At 44.4% G+C, this 16,009-nt stretch overlaps 1 protein-coding gene across 1 annotated transcript in view; it reads right to left on the reverse strand.

Annotated features, from left to right (window-relative positions):
• The window catches only part of GALNT17 (polypeptide N-acetylgalactosaminyltransferase 17), a 127,476-nt gene that overhangs the window by 95,428 nt on the left and 16,039 nt on the right, over positions 1–16,009 (reverse strand). The window contains exon 2 of the mRNA XM_015880996.2: positions 2,276–2,459. Coding sequence (XP_015736482.1) covers positions 2,276–2,459 — 184 coding nt within the window. The remainder of the gene's footprint in view (positions 1–2,275; positions 2,460–16,009) is intronic.

Raw genomic sequence — 16,009 nt, forward strand, 5'->3', positions numbered from 1 at the left:
TCTGGTAATTCCACTATCAGAGATTAGATACTGGATAAGATGGACGGCCAGGTTGATTTAGTGCAGCAATTGTTACTCTCTCGTTACATGTAGGAGGGGCTCCCATTAAATCATACATCAGCAAATTAAAATAGAGGTGTGTAAAACCTGGTATTAAAGTGGGGAATGTCAGCAGCCCATAGGATCCACGTCAATAGGCTTCACTTTTAATAAAGAAAATAGGAGACATCTTAATGTGTCCTCTCTCCCCCTTTATAGGCAGGCAGAGAGTCTAAGGATGGCTTGGGTGGGAATGGACCTCAGAGCTTTCCTGGACAAAATGGAACACTTAGAGATTCCCTCTGAATGCACAGAGCCTTGTCAGGAATCAATTCAGCCTAAAGCCCAGCACTGGGCTTCAGGTGGTGAAGAGCAGGACGGGTTTTAAAAGGGAGAAATTAAAAAGGAAAGGATGTGACAGGCAATGCTAGAACAGCTCAGGACCATCAGCATTCTGGACATTGAGCAGCCTTTAACTGAAACAAACAGGCCTCACTATTATATTTAAAAGTAATACATGCTTTGTAATGCTTATCAGCTGGAGTGTTTTCAACATTTTTTCCTACCAATGCTGCAATTTCAAAACCATTTAGGCTAATTTCCTTTGCCTCGAATCTATTTTAATCAGAGACCAGGATACTTGACTTAAATGGTTTGCATTAAACCCTTCATAAAATCAGCCATAAAACTGCATGCACAAAATAGCGAACAGATCTTGAAGTGAGAAGCAGGAAAAGCTGAAACTTTTCAAATCCTCCAGCAAAATCACGCTTGTTCCATAACCACATCAACTGCTCCCTTAGGATACCAAGAAAACTGGTCTAAAAATCAATACACACCCAACAAACCCCACCAGCCTGCAGTTCTTGCACTGATAGAATTCACTAAGCTCTGCAACCCACAAATTCTCTCCTCCACAGTATCAGCCCAGCTCCAAAATGATCCCTATGTTCATAAACTGCTGTGTCTGCTCTGTCCTCTCCACCACCCTCCCATGAAATCACTGATAGCGGGACTGAGGGAAATACAACGTGAACCTCAAAATGTCAGAATTAATCCTTTTCTTCCCTCAAAGATCTGAGAAAAAAAAAACCAACACATTAATTCTCAAATTAATTCTCACAAAGTAATGCTGGCTCTGCTAAAAGTCAGAACTCTGGATGAGAAATGAAAGACGAAATCCAGGCTCAGGTAACTGCTAGGGAAGGTCTCACTTAAAGGATTTGCCATTGTAGTGAGATTTGCATATGGTGCAATTTGCCAAAGGTGCAATTTCTACCTGCTATTTATTTTGTCCAGACAGACCGTAGCAGCAATGGATGGATGCTGGGACTCCATGCCTTTGAAAACTCATCCAAATACTTCTGTTGTCAGTGGTTGACAGCCCTGGAAACTATGAGTGGCTGCTTGAAATTCATGCAGCATGCAGAGAAGCGAAGGAACAAAAGCTCTCCATGCTCTCACATCGTTAACAATTTGCCAGTACGCTGGAGACATGTAGCTGCATCCCCTTGCTGCATGATTTTCAATGGCTTGCAGATGCCAAGCAATAGCTCTGTCACCACCCTAATGACACACGCATTTGGACATGTATCCTTCAGAATCTAAATCTCTCTTAGCTATTTATTCTTTTTTCAATCGGAGCTGTCACTCCAGGCCTGGAAAAATTGTCACTTTCCTATTTTGAGGAGCACGCTGCCAGCCATATCTAAAATTAACTTCCATACAGATAACTTTCACCGTAGCTTTTCCTCACACTCTTTAACAATGATCTGGTGTCTCATTTAAAGTGGGATGGTGCTTAGTAGGTAACGTTCATCATCACCATCGCCTTAAAAGGTCGTTTTAGTGAAATAATATAGGGAGGGTATTGCCACTGCATCCACCAAGACCTCTTCAGCTGTGTCTGGACAGAGGTGTCCCTGCTCAGGAGACATCTGTTACTCTTTCTCCCCATCTTAAGCCCTTCTGCCAATGTAAAAGGGTTCAAGTGCTTCAGCTCTCTCCCTCCCAACAATCCTATAGGGACAGTTGAAGCTCAAGAGGAGATTCCCAGCAGTGTCCCAGGACGACTATGATGGCAGAGGCATGGAGGCTGCACCAACTGCATCTGCTGCTCATCACTGAGCATTGCCCTGAGAACGAAAAGCAGGGAAGAGCAAACAGGATCCCAACAGAACATGAAAGCAACCACCAGCCCTGGTTCTCTGTGTGATACGAAGGCAGCAGTACTTACTTGGTTGGACGATAATCTGGTATGGAACGGTCCAGTGAAATTTTCTCACTGAGGTAGGAGTTGTAGCCGTATTTCTCATGGGGTCCCTTTGCTTTCTCCTCCTCCTCGGGGGACAGGGTGGCTGGAAGTCCCCCTTTGCCACGTCCACCATAGCCTTCAATGAGACCAAGTGACTTGGACAGACCTGGAGAGAAAGAGAGACACCGTCACTGCTAAATTCACCACTGTTACTTCCAAGTCAATACAGAAACTAAAGCAATCAGAGAAGACGGGGCGCTTTCTTTGGGTTTTCTGAAAACATTCCCAATTTCAGTCCTTTAACCCAACACAGGAAGGAAAATGAGTCAAATTTTGATATTCTTCATGGTTCCAGCATGCAGCTCCTGACAGCTCTACCACCAGCATCCAACCGATAACCCGTCCCAGGTATCCTTCATTTATTTAGCTGTTAGGAAGGTTATTCAGGCCCCCTTCCCCTCTAAGAGAGGTAATTACATATAAGGTTAGATGTCCCCAGGAGAAGGATAGGTGGAACACAGAATAAGAATAAAATTGGGTTGGTTAACTGCCAGCTGAATGAGTTTTCGCTCAGGATGAACAGTGAACAGCATACAAATGTTATGGATTTAAAAACAATTTCCCCTCAAAGCTTTCTTATCTTTTATGGTATAGCATACCCAGACCTTTATCAAGCTGATTTATTTATTTATATCTGCATAGCTGAAGGAAATGGGCAAAGTTCAAAATGTGCTGCACAAAAAGAGCTACACTGATGATTTGGTGGCGATTGTGAAGCCAGGTTTGTACTCATGTTATTATTTATTACAAAGGACACCTGGAATTTTAATATTTTTCATTAGCAGAGACTTGCACTCATCGCTGTCAGACAACAGAAAATCTGATGGATGATTTTGTTATTTTTTTCTTCTTTTTTCTTTTTCAAATTAAGATTCCAGTATGCATTTGGTTTTGTTTTAATGGCAGAGTCTCCATTCTGAGAGCAGAACAGATTTCACCATTGATACCTATGAAAGGACAAACAACCTTTAGGTTATTCCCAGGGTACCATAATCCAAGAGCATGTTCCATCTCCCAGCCCAGACAAACCACTTTGCCTCCCCATGTACAAGATACGTATTTTAACACTTTTTTCCTTAAAAAACAGTATTGCGAGGTGGTGAGAAAATCACCTCTGAATGTAAACCACAGTCTGAAATACCTGGATGTGCTGAAAAACACAATGATAACCTCCTTACTTGCTCATCTCTGCTTCTTCTCCAGAAGAAAGATACAAAAAAAGGGTGGTGCATGTTTCACCTCTCCCTAAATACAGTCAAGAAGCAGGAAGAGCCGTCCCAGACCCATCTGTACCCCATCACAAGGCAGCAGCTCCCTGGTGACTTCCAGGTCTGGCAAAACGATGCCTCTGTGCTGACAGCAGAGGCACCAGAGGAATGCCAGGACGTGACTTTTCATTCAGCAGCTCTGACTGACACGCTCATAATGCCATTAATTGCCTTCTTCCAAGACTGCGGTTGTGACAACTAGACGCATACACACACCAGCTTCCATTCATCTCGACTCACTCATTACCTTCCCCAAAGTTCCTTCCTGCAGATGAGCTGCTGCCTCGGAAAGCACAGATAAATCTGTGTCATGTAACCAAAGGAATCACCAAAGAGACCTATTCATACACACTGGGCTGGGCACTGCTGCTGAGATTGTCAGTTTCTCTTCCAGTGCCATGATAGCAAAATCACCCACAGGGAAAGTCACAGCTCCCAGGTGAGGCTGCCAGAAGGGTTCATCGGTGCAGCTGGAGCATCACTTTGCTTTGTGGCACGTGCAAGCACCATTCAACCCATGTCTGACAGGAAAGATAACTCATGTCCAAACAGAGCTGGCTTCCAGCTGGACGAAAGGATGCCTTGGAAGAGCAATTCTGGAAGCCTTAAGCATCTCTGACAAAACTTCAGACATCAGCCCCAGGGATTTCCCACTGACACCTGCTTGGGAGCATGAAGCCACAAAGCACAGCTTCCTACAGGCAGCACGTGCATCTTCTTCTATTTTCTGTTTGCCCATCACGATCAGCATGGAAGCACCATTTGGTTCTCAAGGAACCAGCAGTCTCCAGTACTGCGTTCAAATGCTGCACTGCACAATTCAGTGCCTGCAGTGGTGCAGAAGCAGAGAGGCAAAATCACCTCTGTAGCCAGCTGCTCCCAGCACACAGCTGCCCAGGGCTGGTTTTCAGCACAGCCTTATGCAGTGGCCTGCCAGCAGCAATATGTTTGCAGCATCTTTGCACTCTCAGAACCTCCAGCCCTCAGCCAAAACTGCTTGAAATTGGCCACAGCACAGAGAGACAAAGAATAAGGAAGAACAAATAACCACACCAGCTTATTTCCTCGAAGAACTGGGCTAAGAAGTAAGAACAGTCAGAACCTGATCTGTAATCATTCTGGGCAGGCACCAAAGCAGGAGTGCCAAATTACTGGCAAAACATCTTTCCTGATGCCTGCTCCAGCCTATCCATAGTGATAAACAGCACTAATCCCCCACAAAAGGGTGAGGAGACTCTCTAGTGAATTTTGCAAGTCCATGAGATGGAAATGGGCCACACAGAGTTGAGATGCCCAGCACAGATCAGAGCTCTGAACAGTTCAGAGCTTCAATCATCCTTAAGCCGCATTCACCCAACGAGTAGCTTAGAAATGAAAAACTGTTTGTTCCTCAAAGCCTCCTGAAACATCCAAGCTTTGAAACAAGAGGCGCCGATTGCTCTCATGTTGCAGGAACAGCAGGAAGGAAAGACAGCACTTACGCCTGCTAATATTGGAGCCCCTCCTGCTGGAACGGCCGTACTGCATCCCCTGAGGACTGACAAAAAGTTGTTTTTCTTTCAAGACAATATAAAAAGTTCATCTCTACAACCAAACCATTCCTAGACAGTTACAGGAAATATATTCTTCCCTTTTTAAGCCGGCAGTATATTTCATTGGGAGACAGGAGCTTTCTCGGATAGAGAAAACCTTTGGTAAAATGCAATACAGTGTGATACATGGCCTTCATTTATAAAGTGCCCAGGCAAACAGGCTCCCCAGGCAGCAGGCCTGTTGGAAAAGCATTTTGCTACGTGTCAGCCTAGATGAAAGAAAACGTCAACCCTCCACATACAAACTTACAGCTAGGGAACATCCCTTGATAAGGCTGAGGAATAGAGAAGGGCAGCTGGAACTGACAAACAGGCCCTGAGCCTGAAAACTGGAGGTGGAGAAGGGGAAGAACAAGAGGAAATAACATAAGAAAGATTTCTGAAATGGCAAATAATGGGCTAGAACTTCAAGTTTTATCCTTCAGCATTTGTTTATGGCATCCTAAGAGGTGAGTTACAGAGCACACAGTCTGGGCTTAAAGGCATGTGTCCATAACCACACAATAACAAAGCCCCCCCTTCTCAAGGAGTGATAAGCACAAGAGTCAGCCCTCAAACTGAAGATAAAGGATGCATAAAGAGAAAATCAAAGGACGTGTCTGAAGAGCAATGCTCATCCCAGCTGAGCTGCATGGAGCAGCCTCATTCCTGCCAGGGGTCTGTGGGCTAAAGAGAAATTCCCATCTCAGGATGAGAACAACACAGAAAATGGGCTGATATGTGCTATATGTTACACTGCTGATACTGCTTCCCTCTGACCTCCCAGCCAAGATGGAAAGAAATGATGCAATGGATATAGCCTTTTAGGGGCATCATATGAGAAACTAGAGCAGATACTAGAGCATGAATGTTGGAGTTGATGCTGGAAATTATGGAAAACTGCTGCAGTTTTGAGTGCTGTCTTGCTGAACGCTGCAAATACCGACTATTAAAAGGAAGGCTCATTAAAGATAAGGGTAATTGGCACACTAACAGGCACCAATTTTACTTTGCAGCTTTGGTGGAGCCTGGAGACCTACAAACACATTTTCTCTTTCCTCCCTGCAGCAGTTTTTCCACTATTTTTACCCAGCCTTTGCTCAGATTTGTTTATCACATTAAATAATGCCCCTTCCTCTGACTGCAGGTCACATCTGCTTAGCATACAGACCTCTGCAATACAAGGGCAATGGAAGCTGTCCAGGTAGTACAAAACACAACTGCCTCCATCAACCTCCCTTTGCACTTAGTCCTTTCCCCAAGTATCTTTCAGCTCCCACAAAAGACATTGAAATCACTGTGATAAATGGGTGTGAGAATCACAAGTTTTCCAGTAGCTCAGCTAGTCAAGCACCAAAACAGGCTGCCCATGATGGGCACAGCTCCTAATTAAATGCAGTTAAGGACAGGTTAGATCAACATCTGCATCCAGAAGGATGTAAGCACAGCTGAGCTCATGCAGGGAGCAGCAGAGCAACTTCCAAGGTTCCTTCCCACTTTGTGCTCTATGAAAATGATGGGAGAAGAGCACGCTCTCAAACTGCAGAGTTTAGAGACTGGTTTGAGGTGTTTAATATCAATATACATTGACAAGCGTTTGTATGTATATACATACACACATGGGTAATTGAAGTTTTCTTATCTATATGGAAATGGAAACACAGAGCAATTACCTTCGGAGCCAGAGGGAACACTGGCACCTGTTGCAGACAGAATATGGTCCTCAGGAGAATTTCAAAGCTCTCCTTGCCCTATTCCGGCCATTGCACTACAAAGTTGTGGCTGGAAATGAATTTCCTGATCACGATTCACCTCAGGCACAAAATAACAGGAATCCTTCAACCAGCTGAGGCCGTTCGGTTCAAAGGACTGATACAGTTAACTCCAAAACCCTGGGACTAGTAGAAGAGCTTAGACACAGATACACGCTCCCTGAAAGCCAAGAGATATTATTAGCTGTAGGAAAGGATGCACATTTTGCAGGCGAGCTACTGATGTATTTGAAGCGGTTGCCCCGTAGAGAAGTGACATATGTAGCACCAGCATCTGACTTGCAGCTCCAGATAACAGACACCGATCTGCGGATGGGGATGGATGAAGTGTGTTTGCAGAGAGGCAAAGAGAAGAATGTGTTGTAGCAATCTCACTTGCACATTAGGACACGAATACAGATTTATATCTCTGACTAACACATGGGACTGCTGCATTCTGGAAATAGATGCTTTTACTTGAAGAGAGGCAAAAAAAAATCCAACAACCCACAAAACACTCACCAAGTAGTAGCAGTAGATCAAAAGGTTTAAGCAAAAGGAAAATCGGGGTCAAAAACATCATTGAGATCATTTAGAGAGACAGCTGACTCCAGGCACACTGCATCCATGTTCAAGGTGTTTGAGAGCTCACTTTATTAAGCCCTGCCTAAGGCCTGCTCTCAGCCACTCAATCTTAGCGGGATGCAGGCACTACCACTTCCCCACCAACACACAGCAATGAATTTCCATCAAGTGTTTAGAACACTCCAAAGCGATCTTCACACTGTTAGTTTAAGTTGGCAGAAGCCATCACAATACACCACAGCAGCACAGGTAGCTACCCCTAAACCTGTTCACTAAGGCAGTAAGAAGCGAGGTTATTACATCAGATACTGCACACAGTGGGCTTTCCCAAAATAAACACCAACTTCTTAAATCCATCGTGTAATTATTATGCTCGGGATTAATACAAGCACCTTCACCACGTTTGTAACGCTTCTTCCTAGCAACTGCCTTTTGCTGAGCTGTAAACTTGCTACTTTTTAAGGTCAAGAAAGTCTATTTTACAGGGTTTTGCTTTGTGCACTTAATTTCTTTTATAATACTTGCTCTGGCTGTGCTCAGACTCAGTTCTCACTCAGCAGCTGCAACAATTTATTGTTGCTTTACTGGTGTGCATTCCGTGCTCTCAAGCTCACAGGACACCCCAGAGAGCGTTTCTGCTCTTCACATTTCTTCCCATCTGCTTGTGCTTTGCAAATGGGTCATAGGGGTGACACACTATGACTCGCAACATCTAAGGACAGAAATGAAGACATTAATTTGGTCATCAGAGAGCCATCATCTCCACTGCGATGCCCCTGTCTCTTATACACATCTGCATTCTCCAAAATACCACTGTTAATGGGCCCAAGGTGTTTAATGTAACGTGTGTGTTATCACAGTGAACACAAGCACAATCTCAGATTGAAAACCGGAATCGCTCTATTCTGTTTCTGTTCTGCTTGTGGTGAAGGAAGAGCCTTGTTCTCACCATTGATTTTTCTAGACATGCAAGGAGAAAAACAAGATATTAATTAATCCTCCAACTCATCATCCTGAGCGGTTTGGGAAGTACATTGCAACTGTTTAAACAGAGGGTTATACTTTCCTCTCATGTATCCTTCTATCTAGGAGGAAATGCAATTAATACCAGCCTCGTGAAGCCTGCCCTACTCACCTTAAGCAGATTAAAAGACTTCAGGGGAATAAAAGGGTTCTTGTACAATACCAAGGGTCAGCAACCTCATTTATCAGCTCCTTGCCCTGCCAGGTCAAGTTTACTGGGAATTCAGATTCCCAGAAGAAAACCATGCTGCTGCAGTAGATACTGAGGTACCAAACCCACAGCTCCATCCCTTCACAGCTCAGTAAGAACAGGGGGTGCCATGGAGAAGGTGCCATGAAAAAGATGCTGTTCCTTCTCAGGAATGGGAGGTATCACTTTACAACAGCCTTAAGGTCTACAAATCCCATGCTTGCTGCAGAGAGTGAACAGCAGACCTCAGCGAGGGCTCTGGGCTGAACAAAGAGCTGAGGACCCACAACAGCATCACACCTCTCCAGCAGGGCAGGCCCCGCTCCACCAACACACACAAGGGCTGGTGGGCATCAATTCTCCTCCCCCGCTCTTTCCCAAAGATACCTTCAAAGATCCATGACTCTTTTCTCCCTCATTGCCATGACAAAGCCTCCCACACATCCTGAGTTTGCAGAGATCAAATTCTCCTTGGGGATATTATTTATTAATGAGTAAAACAGCTCCTGCTCCAGATGCAGGTCAAGAGAAAAATAAAACAACAACATTACATTCATTTCTTCATGCTTCCTTATTAAGGAAATGTCACCTTCTGACAACACTCAAGAGCAACTTGGATCTACAATTCAAAGAGAGCAAAGAAATGCTGAGCAGGAAGCAAGGAGCAGAAAGATGCTCTCCCAACTCATCCTCTGGGCTTAAATTGGGTATAATAAATATTCTGAAAGTGGAATGAAGAGGAGTGAGTTATTCTGAGTAACAGTGCTGTGTTTCCTACATCAAGTTCTCCATCACTGCAGATTTTCACACCTCTGCTTCTGCTTTAACCACCCTGTACTGCCATAATGATTCTGAGCCCATCAACTTCTTTCTGGCTCTGTGGTCAAGTGGTTTCAAGCCACAGTCCTGGATCCCCAGGCAGGAGATCTGCCAGTCATTCCTTTCCTTCCTACTGTACCATGACCAAGCTCCAAACTGAGTAGTTATAAGGCTGGAAAGAAAGGTTCACTACGAGCTTATAGGAAAGACCTAGCTAAAAATATATATACACATATATCATTTTAAAAGGTCAGATTGCTGAGAGGATACATTAAGAAGGACAGTATCATGTCCTTTAGTCCAAATAATTTATCATACTTCCAATATGGAATAAATGAGGGCTCAATGGGAATTCTGTGCTACTCTCATTCCTGGCATGGCTGGTTTTGTGCTTCTTTATAACCTATGGATGAGAGAACACACGACAGAAGAAAGGACAACGTATGTTTACTAATTTATCGAAAGGTCTGAGGGCAAATTCTCTAATTTTTGCACAGATTAATTAGAGTAATTAGTTAAGTCATTAACTGTAAGGTCTGTGAAGTACCGTGAGTCATTTTATTGTTTATTTGTACCCAGCCTGACTCAATGGGATCTTGATATATGACTGAGTTTCCTAAACACTACCCAGGTACAAATAACCAATGACAACAGCCATAAACACAATATATTCCGGGTGACTGTAGAACTCAGGGAAGAAGATGTTAATCAGTACAAATTTATCACTCAGTCTGTGTCTCAGCGGGGATGAGGACCTGGTCTGAGGGCTCTGTGCTCTGCTTCCGAAGGGGAACTGCATGAGATTGGACTATCTCAGATTTCAGGGATTAAGCAGGATTTTCCCAAATCTGCCTTGATCTCCTGCAGTGCCGAAGCTCACATCCCCAGCCAAAGCTGGCTGCTGCTCCGTTGGCTTTCTTCACAACCCTGGCCTGTGCTTTATAAAAGGAACATCCCCTCTCAAGGGCTGAGAAAGGGAGAAAATGCCTTCTGCTGACTTCTGCTGGGCAGTATGAGGTATGGTGGGAAAGAAAGGCAAGTGGCCCATCAATTACTATCAGGAAACTTTCATTAGTGTCACCTATGCATTAGTCTAATGAAAATGATAACAAACAGCTGCAAATCATTACACACACACCAGGTCCCACCCCGTAACACAGCAGCCCCAGCAATAAGGCACTAAGCCCCATTTCACCCAATTGGCAACAGACCACATTCTGAGTCTCTGATGAAAGTTTTCAGGTAGTGCCCTTTTCTGGCCAACAAATACCTCAATTCCATTCTTCCCCTCAAGTTTGATCACACTCTCAAGGAACAGGCCGTGTTCCCATTCACATGATTCATTATTACGTTAAAATAAACCAGCTGGTACCAGCTACTAAAAAACCTCATGGCCCAAACTTCCACCGAGAGCTCCGTGCAGCTCCATTTACCCCACTCCTAACACGTCAGACTTCCAAGCAATCTGCTTCATAAAGCCACCCTGAAGCAACAGCAAGCAGCTGTTTTTATGCAGCTTTCTATGGGCAAAGAACAGGAAAATAACCCTTGTGACAACGCAGGCAGGTTTAGGTAGAAAATCTGCTACCTGAATGCAGCTTCTCGGAAGAGCCCTGAGCTCTTCAGCTTAACTAAGGATCAGGAGCATGGATTGAGAATCTCTCAGTAATTCAACCAGCCGCACACAGATGCTGCCGGCTCCAGCACTGCGGGCATCCCTGCAGCACCCCATCGTCATCTCCCAGCCCAGCAACACCAAGGCTTAGCCCTACCGAGCTGATAAACTATCAGCACGTCAGCCAACCTGAGCGCTAAGAAAAGGAAAGAAGGAATGGAAAGAACAGCAGCAGGATGGTAAATGAAGACAGATGAGTTTGTATTAGCATGCGGCTACTGAACCGCAATGTTATCTAACACATTAGGGCTGTCTGCAGCTGCCTGTGGAGGAAGACAGCCTAATCACCCCTCCATGGGGCTGTGCAGGCCCACAGGCAGCCCTCTCCTCTCCTATTCCTTTGCTTCTATTACTGTCCTCAAGGATGGTACAGCTGCAAGAGCTCAGCACCAGTGGGCTGTGCTGGGTCTTAATCCCCAACCACTCAAGCTAAAGCTAGAGCAGAAACCCCCCTGTACCCACAACAGAGGCACCTATGATGCAGATCTGATTTCTGCATGTCAGATATTCCTAATAAATACAGGGATGGTTAAAACAGGAGCATGCAAACACACGGAGATTGTACTGGAAGCCTGGGGGGCGGCTGGAGCTTCCCAAGCAAACATCCAGCACAAGCTGCCCAGACTCTCTGCAATTCCTCCCCATTTTAGCATTGATGGAACCTAGTTGCAGACCTCTCCATTTTGTTACTTGAGAAACGAACATTCCAGATCTTAAAATGCAAATATAAACATGACATACGTAACAGCAAAGGAAGAACAGGCTTTGCTTTAGAATACGTACAGCTCAATGCCATTTTAATGGAATCCCAATGAAAATCAGCACTTTCATAGGGTGATTTTTTATTTTTCATTGGAAAAAATATATATATTCTTTTTCTGGTATCTCAGTACATCTGTGCACCCCTCAAAAATAAACACACCAGACAAGAGATGTAGCTGGTGCAGCACTAGCACAAACACTAAGTAAAATACCAATAATATCTGAGCACTGCCTTTCGAAGGCAGCAAGAAGTGATTAAGATAAGAAAGGAGAAGAATGTGCAGAGATTAAAGAAAAAGCACTACAGGAGCGCAGAGGCATGTTTGCTGGAGCGGATCCAAGCAGCATTACTCTATCCCAAGCTATCTCCCATGTCATCGCCTCATCAGGCTGCTGAAGCACATCGCAACCTGTTGCACAGCCCGGCCTCATTCACAGCAGAGCTGCGCATTCCCAAGCTGCTGTACATCAGCAAATCTGTCATCTCGGGAGCTCTTAACTCGCTTCCATTCCGTCTTGTGGCTGGGCACGGTGCTCCCATGTGCTGCAGCAACCCATGTCCTCGAAGCAACAGATTTTCCTTCCCACTGAGGCAGCACAAATGTATTTCGTACCTTGCAAAGAGCAAAAAGCCCAGCCACAGCGAATTGTGCTGCATATTAAATGCATGCAGAGACTGCTGGTGGCTATACAAGCTGGCCACACAGTATCTATAGGCTCTCCTCCCACCAGGCACTTGTTTTACAGGCCAGATGTTTCCAGCTGTGGGGCAAATACATGACAAACCTTCCCCTGGGGCACTAAAGGAGATGCTCTGATCCCCACCTGCCCCCATCCCCAGCAGACAGTATGGCAGTATATGTGTGTAAAACAGCCACTAACAACCAGAGAACTCTGAGGCACAAAGCCCATCACACCCTGTGCCAGCGAGAAAATGAATTCTGCTGGCAGCGAATACCAACTCCATAAAGTTCATGGGAGAACACAACTCGCTTCCATTTTGCTTCATACACATGCCAAGTTTACCTGGACACCTGACAGCATCTGGCAGTGAAGGAGACAACACGTGCTTGACATCTGTGCAAATCAAGGCAGGTATTTAACTGCTGGCACAGTTATCTGCAGCTTTGAGATATATGGTGTCATACTACCTTTTACTCTGGAAATAGATCATCCACTTAACGTATACACCGCAGAGATAGATGCTGCAGGGGTTTAATAGTGCCCTTGATAATAGGGCCTGTAATGGATTTTTAAAGTGAATTTAAGTCTGATGGAAAGAACCGCGGTGATGCTCATGGAAGCCTAAAGCCTAAAACTGTCCCAGGAGCCATTTCTGGTGAGGAACTCTCTGCAATTCCTCCCCATTTTAGCATTGATGGAACCTAGTTCAGCAAACCACTTGGCTCTAGTCACATTTGAGCTTCATTTTAACACGAGCACGCCGTCACATGCAACACAGCTTTTTCCTCTAAACTTCAATTTCAAAACGAAACAAAAACCAAAAAGCTGGACCTTTATGCTAAAGGGAGTCAGATGCTTTGCTGTATGAAAGCACTTGGAAATGCAGAACACGTTTATGAGAGCCAGGATTAATATCAAACAGAAGCAAACACGCAAACAAAAACCTCAAATTCTTGAGTGGGATCAAGAAAAGAACAAGTAATTATTTCATACATGAAAATAAAACAACGTGGCCTTTAACAAGATATCACAGTTAAAGCCAGAAAAGACACATAAGATAAAGGCAGCCTTTGCAGTGACCACACAAACAATCACCTTTTCATTTCAGTGTTTTGTATATATCAGTGTCTTTTTCACACTCAATGCAAAGCAGTCCAGAAGCAGACACAAATATGTTTAAATAATCGAGTGGGGACATCTAAACAATACGGGCTGCCTTAGGTACTTCTTGACACTCATCTTCAAGACACAAGAGACCAACAACTCACGACTGGTGCAGCTAGATTATCAAATCTCTTTCTTCTCTTGGGAAGATTAACGTCACTAAAGATCCAGAGCATCGTGTGTTATCCCCTGGCTCTTGCGGGAGCAGCGTCCTTAGAAGGCTGTCAGCATTTCTGTTAAAATCTATATCTTCAAGTTGAAAATAGGAATTTCCTCCAGGGTGAAACTTGACATCCGCACTTCTGTCTCAAAGCAAACGTTTCAGACAATGTATTAAAATCTCTGTCATGGTGAAAAAGACTGAGAGATATTGGAGACCATTGTTACTAATTGTAATTGCTATCACTGCTGGGCTCAGCGCAGCAAAACAAAAGCTTGCTTTCTGAAGGAGGAACAACAAAAAGATGCTTTGGGCACCGAGGCTTTTGGTACTGGACACCTAAAGCTACACCTTGAGATGAAAGAAGAGATTTCCAAAGGCATAAGGAAGTAAAACACTTGGATTTTCCAAAGTCCTGCAGACCTGAGGAATCCTGTGTACCTTAATGCATGGCTGAGTTGCCCTACTAGCAAAATGAACTTAAACACATGAGACTGCCTACGCCTGGATGCTGTAAGAAGCCTAAATCTTAATGATTCCTGATGAAGTTTGGCCTTCAGATCGCATTAATTCTTTTGTTTAGCCTTTAAATCCTCTTGACACTCAATGGCAATTGAGCATCTGATACCATTCCCTTGAAAATCTCCTTACACAGAAAACAGGATTCAGGAGCTTCTGCATTGAAAGATGTATCTGAAGATACATAAAGACTTATTTTAAGACTACAAGACACAAAAAAATAATAAGACTGTGCAACACAGATGAGAGACAGGAAAAGGAAGTGAACGATGATTCTCTTGCAATGACAAATATAAACATTTTGTTTATGTTAATGTAATTACGTTAACATAAACAGTGCAACATTAGCACTAACAGCAGCACAACAAATGGGAGGTTGGTGCCAGGCATCCTAATGCCACCAACCTGCAGAGCTGCACCATGCCTCCATTGCTGCCCTTGGCCATTGAGCTGTTCGAGTGGACCCAGAGGAGGCTGAGCTGGGGGTGCTCAGTTTGGAGAACATAAGGCTCTGGGGAGACCTCACTGTGGTCTTCCAGTACCTGAGGGGAGGTTATACACAGCAGGGAGAGCAACTTGTCATGTGGTCTGATATGGATCCAACCCAAGTCATTCTTTCATTCTGGTATCTGGCTGCCACACATTCCTGGCTGGAGGCATCTCCAGGAGGAGGTGGCCAAAGAGGATGCCCCAAAACATCCCAGGTATTTAATGTGAAGTCAATGCTTAGATACTGGAAGAGGATAATATAAACCAGGACCAAGACTCACCCATGAGACTGCTGGCTCATCTACCCACCACGCCTGCCCCTAACATCTCGCTAACCACTAGCATTAACCAGCCCCTTTTGAACAGCTCTGCATTCATTCCCAAGTTGTTAAACAGGAAAAAAAAAAAATACATTGATCTCCAGGTCTTAAATTATAGCCCAACACACCGCTAGTTTATTAGGTGAAGCAAGCCTGCACAGACACAAAAAATGAGACTCTGTGAACCAGACTTATGAAAGACATCAATTTCCCTGGGAAGGCTGCAGAGTTACAAAGCATGCAGTGCTCCTGTGCATTATTTAAAGAGGGCTCCGAGCCTCCAGGGACATCAGTTTGCCCTGATGGAGAGGTCCTGTCCAACGGCCCAAAATTAGCCTTATTGAACCACTCTGCAGAACACTGGAGAGAGATGCTCCCTCCAAACCCAGGCAGAGAGGCTCCCACCACAGCCATGTTCTGCAGGCTCCCAGACACATGTGGTTTCTACCACAAGCTGATTACATTTCCCTACAAACATTACTCCATTACCCCAGTGAAGTTCTGTGGTTGCATTTTTAATGCAGACTATTAATTTTACTGTGAAACATGGATTTAAAAGCATTAGACTGTGATGAAAATCTAAAACAAAGCTGCTAATTATCGTTTTTCATAGACATTAGCTTGTAACAGAAGGGACAAAAAAAAGACAGAATTGAAGCTACAGAAGTAAAAGCCT

The sequence above is a fragment of the Coturnix japonica genome, chromosome 19 (genome assembly GCF_001577835.2).
Source record: "Coturnix japonica isolate 7356 chromosome 19, Coturnix japonica 2.1, whole genome shotgun sequence".
Taxonomy (NCBI): domain Eukaryota; kingdom Metazoa; phylum Chordata; class Aves; order Galliformes; family Phasianidae; genus Coturnix; species Coturnix japonica.